The following is a 6,733-nucleotide window of genomic DNA, read 5'->3' on the forward strand; positions in this document are numbered from 1 at the left end:
GTTCATGCAAACACTTGCTAAACCTTTTTTTAATGTAGGTGTTATTTACATGATACTGGATGGTGTCACTTCCTTGTGTGCACGAAATAATTTCTAAAAAATTGCTGCATTCAGAAACATCCTATACACTGTTTCTGTGACTGAGAAAAGAGTAAATCAGTTTTTCTCAGGTAAAAAGCACATATAGCATCAAAAGTAGTTCCTAATCATCTGAAAACATGCTAACTGCACGATAAACATGGGTTACAGAATATTAATGGTGGTTGGTCTTTTAGCTTTCATGGTTGCAAACTTGTTGTTCATTGATTCTTTGTGATAATATTTATTTAACACAAATTTTCAGTAAATGTTTGCAGAAAAAACAGCCTCAGTTGAGTGACTTTGAAATAAAAAGCATCAAATGTGAGGGAGACGAAGACAGAGAACAGATAAAGTCAAACTCTTCTATCGTCTCCAGTTAGTCCAACATTCAGGCTTCATGTGTTTGATTCTATGCAAACTCACTGAGCTTCCTTCCTACTCAGCTATAAAAACCTCACACCAGGATGTGGAGTGAATTTAACTGAACATCTGTCTCAACAGAAACCATGTTGTCTGTAACTCTGCTGCTGCTGTTGGCAGCTGGATCCTGTGAGTCTCTTCTGATGTGTCGTAGTCAACAGTTCTTCTTTAGCAGCAACTTAATCATTTGTCATAAAATCTGTTTTTCTGTTGACAGGTGTGAAGTGTGAACAGTTGACTCAGCCAGAATCTGTGACTGTGCAGCCAGGTCAACGTCTCTCCATCACCTGTCAGGTCTCTTATTCTGTTAGTGGCTACTGGACAGCTTGGATCAGACAACCTGCAGGAAAAGGACTGGAGTGGATTGGACAAAGAGTTAGTACCACGACATACTACAAAGATTCACTGAAGAACAAGTTCAGTATCGAATTAGACTCTTCCAGCAAAACAGTGACTCTAAATGGACAGAATATGCAGCCTGAAGACTCTGCTGTGTATTACTGTGCCAGAGACACACAGTGACACAAATGATCAGTAGACCTGAACAAAAACCCCTCAGAGCCTGAACACTGTAACATGAAGCCACCAGAGGAGGAGCCCTCAGACCAGGAATGAATTCAGACCAGTTCACTCAGTAAAACTCTCTTTGCTGTCAATCTTTGCACCATTAGCAGCTCATAGGACTTTAAAAAAAAATCCACTCTAATATTAATTCAAATAGCAAAATGATCTTTCAAAGAGCCTCCATCAGGAAAAAGTTAATTTGGACCAGGAATGGATTCAAACTCTTCATTCAAAGTTTAAAATGTGTCTTCTTTGTTTGACTCACAGTATTTATGCAAAAGTACTGAGCTGGACTGAGATTAAAATGATGCAAACAAAGCATTAATAAGTCCCTCATGTCAGCAAAGTCCATATTTTATCATCCTGGTAGCTGAGCTTTGATTTTCTCAAAACTGGTTGTTCTGAGATTCAAACATTCAAAGTTAGGTTTAAAATTTTACATCTCAAAGCCAAAAATTAGGCACAAGTTCAAAATTTAGTAAAGCTCATTAAATTGAATTGGCTAACATAATATAATAATAATAATAATAATAATGATAATAATAATAATAATAATAATAATAATAATAATAATAATAATAAGAAGAAGAAGAAGAAGAAGAAGAAGAAGAAGAAGAAGAAGAATCCCACAAATTGTGTCATTACAACATCCATGGAAAGAAAATAAAATAAAAAGAAAATAATGTCCTCAACTGTTGTTTCTGTTCTCTGGCATCTTCAAAACTGATCATTGTGAGGAAAATAACAGGAAAATATTATGAACTGATTTGTCCAGAAGTTATGTTTAAATACTAAAACCTTTGAAAGCCTTAAAGAATCCAGTCCTTCAACCAGCTGAAACCAACTCAAGCAGTCATTTAGGTTTTCATGCTGTCAGTTTTCAGATTATTAATGAAATATACTCAGTACATTTGTTGTTTTTGTTATTTTTCTGCTTTATTTTAGTTTTTAAGACTTCATTAATTAAATACATTTTGTCTTCATGACATAAATCAACGAAAGGCTACAGTGTAACTCAATTAAATCAATAAATATTTAGCAAAATCTGCTGGATGAGACATCAAAAATGATAAATGAAATAATAAAACTTTAAGCTACTCTCATGTCATGGAGGAAACAGATGTTTTTTAGCTGCCAAGTTGTTGAAATGATGTTGAATCTCATGTTGTGCTGTTTCTAGACCTGCCCTCTGATTTGACTGATGCAGGAGGAGCCTCATGGAAGCATTTTCATGTGGATTCAGTGTATTTAAAGGAAATTTCCAGACTTGAAGACATATTAGTCACATTGTGAACATGGCTGACAGACAGCTCACACTGTTGGTGGTTGCTGTGTTTGTTTGGAGTGGTGCTGAAGGTTGGAGCATAACAGAGTCTGAACCAGCAGTGAAAAGACCTGGAGAGTCCCACAGACTCACCTGTACAACATCTGGAATATCATTTAGTAGCTACTGGATGAACTGGATCAGACAGACTCCTGGAAAAGGACTGGAGTGGATCGCTTACATTAGCAGCGATGGTAGCAGCAAATATTACTCTCAGTCAGTCCAAGGCAGGTTCATCATCTCCAGAGACAACAGCAAAGAGCAGCTGTATCTGCAGATGAACAGCCTGAAGACTGAAGATTCTGCTGTTTATTATTGTGCTCGAGGGTCACAGTGATTGAAGTTTGTTGAACAGCTGTACAAAAACCTACAGTCCTCATCAGACATGAAAAACATCCTCAGTTTAGATCATTCTCTCATATATAAACGTCTTTTTTTTCAAAAAATAATCAGTAACATTTCAATTGTTTTTTAAAGGCATATCTAAGAAATAACTGTTTCTAAACATAAATTTTACTCACAAATTCAATTTCTTGTCACTGAAGCTGCTTGTCAAATTGTTGCCTCTTAACTTGAACAAACAATTAGTAAAAATGCAGTCTCCAGTATATGCTGTCTGAATTTATTGGGTTCTTTTTGTATCTACCTGTCCAGCAGTGTCTGAAAAGCAATACTGTTGAATGAATTATCATGATGCAATAAAATAATACTGAAACTAACATTTCAAACACTCCCTACATTTTTTTTCTTGGCCTGTTGTGACTGTCTCCTAAATGCTAAATGTCTCACAGGCAGATAGTAAAAAGTGTCTGAACCCTTGTAGCATGAAGCCACTACAGGAGGAGCCCTCAGACCAGGAATGATTTTAACAACACACTGCTATTATTTTTTTTTCAATTTCATTTAATTCATATTACAACACCTTTCCAGCTTCTCTTTCTTTGAAGTGGTAAAGCCAGAACATTTATTCTAATATTGGTTTCATTTAAAATCAACATTTCGTGTTTGCTCATTAACCATCAGTCATATACAATCAGAACTTCTTGTGTGCAGCCTCAGATTCCATGAACATGTGAACAAATTGTGTATTAAAAGGTTTTTCATCATTCTGAAGAGTGAAGCTGAAGCATTGTAATCAAGCTGTCAGGGTTTTTAATTCTGTGCATTAAGAGGCCCAGCAAACATTGTGACTCTGAAGTGTAGTTGAAATGATTTTGAATATCAGCTCACAAAGTTGTTGCTGTCTTAACTGGTTGAAAGGGAAACCTGCAAGTTATCTCAACCTGTTTTAAGGAGTTGTGCTGTAGACCTGCTATCGATGTTGTTTGAAGGTTAACTCTTTATACATCACATTATAATCATTATAATAAGAACAAATATCTGTCACAAATAACCACAATGTGGAGCAGAAAATGTAACTTCCACAGACAATTAAATTTCCAGACAAACACAAATCACAAGTTCATCTGGTCTGAATCAAAACTGTCATTGCACGTTCTAAAGGTTTACAGTTAGTCTGATGATAAAGTCTAATATCCAGTTTGATGCATCCTGTGAGGAGGAGTCAATGCAAAACTTGTAATCTTGTATATCTAATTTCCAGCTCTACATATGTGGCTGCAGAGAGTGAGACAGAGCAGTGGACTCACAGTTTACCAAGATGAGCTACAGCGTTGGACTGCTGCTTTTAACTCTCTGCTGGGCCGGTGAGAAACTATTCACACATCTGAATCTGGCCTCAACAAATCACAAACTCACAACTATTTTCTCTTGTCTTGACAGGTGTTGAAGCCCAGACTCTGATACAATCTGGATCAGCAGTTAAAAGACCTGGAGAATCTCACAGACTCACCTGTACAGCCTCTGGAGTCACAATCAGTGGTTTTACTATGCACTGGATCAGACAGACTCCTGGAAAAGGACTGGAGTGGATCTCTTATATTAGCAGCGGTGGCAGCACTCAATACTCTCAGTCAGTTCAAGGTCGATTTACCAGCTCCAGAAACAACAACGTCCTGCAGGTGTATCTGCAGATGAACAGTTTGAAGACTGAAGATTCTGCTGTTTATTATTGTGCTCGAGAGACACAGTGACTGAAGTTGTGTTAGCAGCTGTACAAAAACCTGCAGTAGTCGTCTCTTTGAGTGATACAGCTCATGTATGAAGGATTCTTTCTATATTTTTTATTCTTTATTATATAAATATGATGCATTTTACACTGATATTTAAAAAAACATTCATATTTCACTTTACACAGCTTTTTTAAAATATGTATGTGTTTGCAGACAAGTTCTTTAGAAAAAGGTAAATGATATTTTATTTGAATCATTAAACCTATTAATAAACAATGTACAAGACCAACAACTGGTCCATAAAGAAGTCTGAAAACAGACTCTGTTTGCTGACAGTAAACACATTTCTACTGACTGATGACAATATTGTCTATAATATATCTGCTGTCTACATTAGATCATAACATGTGAGTGAAAAGAATGTTGACCTTGATGTTGTTTGGATGGAGCTAAATGTAAAAAGATTTTTCATGACTGAAGAAAATGTATTGATGTATTAATCAAACCACCGGTGTGTTTTATTTAAGAAACAAAGACAAATGTTGTGTTCATATTAACATACTACCAAATAATAAGAATAATACAAAAAGAGAAATATTACAAATAGACATTTAATTTGAACAATATGTCAGAAATAAATAAATAATTTAATTTCTAAGACAACCACACACTGATTAATGTGAAATATGTTGCTTCATATCAGCTAATACATGTTTTTCTGGGATTTGTTGCACATTCAGTTCACAAGCTGCAGTTCTTCTCTGCAACCTTCAAGTTTATCTGAGTCTGTAAATATCTGCAAAGACTGAAACCATTAAAATGAGTTCATGCAAACACTTGCTAAACCTTTTTTTAATGTAGGTGTTATTTACATGATACTGGATGGTGTCACTTCCTTGTGTGCACGAAATAATTTCTAAAAAATTGCTGCATTCAGAAACATCCTATACACTGTTTCTGTGACTGAGAAAAGAGTAAATCAGTTTTTCTCAGGTAAAAAGCACATATAGCATCAAAAGTAGTTCCTAATCATCTGAAAACATGCTAACTGCACGATAAACATGGGTTACAGAATATTAATGGTGGTTGGTCTTTTAGCTTTCATGGTTGCAAACTTGTTGTTCATTGATTCTTTGTGATAATATTTATTTAACACAAATTTTCAGTAAATGTTTGCAGAAAAAACAGCCTCAGTTGAGTGACTTTGAAATAAAAAGCATCAAATGTGAGGGAGACGAAGACAGAGAACAGATAAAGTCAAACTCTTCTATCGTCTCCAGTTAGTCCAACATTCAGGCTTCATGTGTTTGATTCTATGCAAACTCACTGAGCTTCCTTCCTACTCAGCTATAAAAACCTCACACCAGGATGTGGAGTGAATTTAACTGAACATCTGTCTCAACAGAAACCATGTTGTCTGTAACTCTGCTGCTGCTGTTGGCAGCTGGATCCTGTGAGTCTCTTCTGATGTGTCGTAGTCAACAGTTCTTCTTTAGCAGCAACTTAATCATTTGTCATAAAATCTGTTTTTCTGTTGACAGGTGTGAAGTGTGAACAGTTGACTCAGCCAGAATCTGTGACTGTGCAGCCAGGTCAACGTCTCTCCATCACCTGTCAGGTCTCTTATTCTGTGAGCAGCTGGAGAACACACTGGATCAGACAACCTGCAGGAAAAGCACTGGAATGGATCAGTAGTGCACGTGTTGGATACACCTCATACTATAAAGATTCACAAAAGAACAAGTTCAGTATCAGTTTAGACTCTTCCAGCAAAACAGTGACTCTAAATGGACAGAATATGCAGCCTGAAGACTCTGCTGTGTATTACTGTGCCAGATACACACAGTGACACAAATGATCAGTAGACCTGAACAAAAACCCCTCAGAGCCTGAACACTGTAACATGAAGCCACCAGAGGAGGAGCCCTCAGACCAGGAATGAATTCTAGACTAGTTCATTGCTCTTTTTTTCTTGTTTGTGTGTTTATTTTTAACTTTAATAAACATACAGCCTGGCAAGTAATACAATCAAATAGAATCAGTTTACAACTTTGCTTTAAAAATACAAGAAATTATTTTAATTTCCACATTACAACTGTAACAAACACAGGGGATTCTCTAAATACCAAACTATATTGGTACTTAGAGTGACCATTTTTAGGGGATTGTAGTTCCACTTTATTTTTTCGATGAGGAATAAATAATACCAGGACATTTAATTCTCGTTTTTGATATATTTAAATGTGCTCAGATTAAACAACATCACTACGTT

The 6,733-nt window shown here is 36.0% G+C and overlaps 4 gene segments (V, D, J or C); all 4 read left to right on the plus strand.

Moving 5' to 3' along the window:
• Window positions 1–579: 579 nt before the first annotated feature.
• On the plus strand, window positions 580–1,104 carry LOC129348422 (Ig heavy chain V region 5A-like). The segment is given in 2 exon segments: window positions 580–630; window positions 719–1,104. Coding segments are annotated over 2 exon segments (348 nt in total).
• Window positions 1,105–2,360: 1,256 nt separating this feature from the next.
• On the plus strand, window positions 2,361–2,726 carry LOC129348419 (immunoglobulin heavy variable 3-30-3-like). The segment is given in 1 exon segment: window positions 2,361–2,726. A coding segment is annotated over 1 exon segment (366 nt).
• Window positions 2,727–3,989: 1,263 nt separating this feature from the next.
• Window positions 3,990–5,228, plus strand: LOC129348420 (Ig heavy chain V region 914-like). The segment is given in 2 exon segments: window positions 3,990–4,095; window positions 4,172–5,228. Coding segments are annotated over 2 exon segments (357 nt in total).
• A 610-nt stretch (window positions 5,229–5,838) lies between these two features.
• Window positions 5,839–6,310, plus strand: LOC111586824 (probable non-functional immunoglobulin heavy variable 3-38-3). The segment is given in 2 exon segments: window positions 5,839–5,914; window positions 6,003–6,310. Coding segments are annotated over 2 exon segments (351 nt in total).
• The last annotated feature ends 423 nt before the right edge of the window (window positions 6,311–6,733 follow it).

This window comes from Amphiprion ocellaris, unplaced genomic scaffold (genome assembly GCF_022539595.1).
Source record: "Amphiprion ocellaris isolate individual 3 ecotype Okinawa unplaced genomic scaffold, ASM2253959v1 Aocel_unscaffolded175, whole genome shotgun sequence".
In the NCBI taxonomy this organism is placed as follows: Eukaryota; Metazoa; Chordata; class Actinopteri; family Pomacentridae; genus Amphiprion; species Amphiprion ocellaris.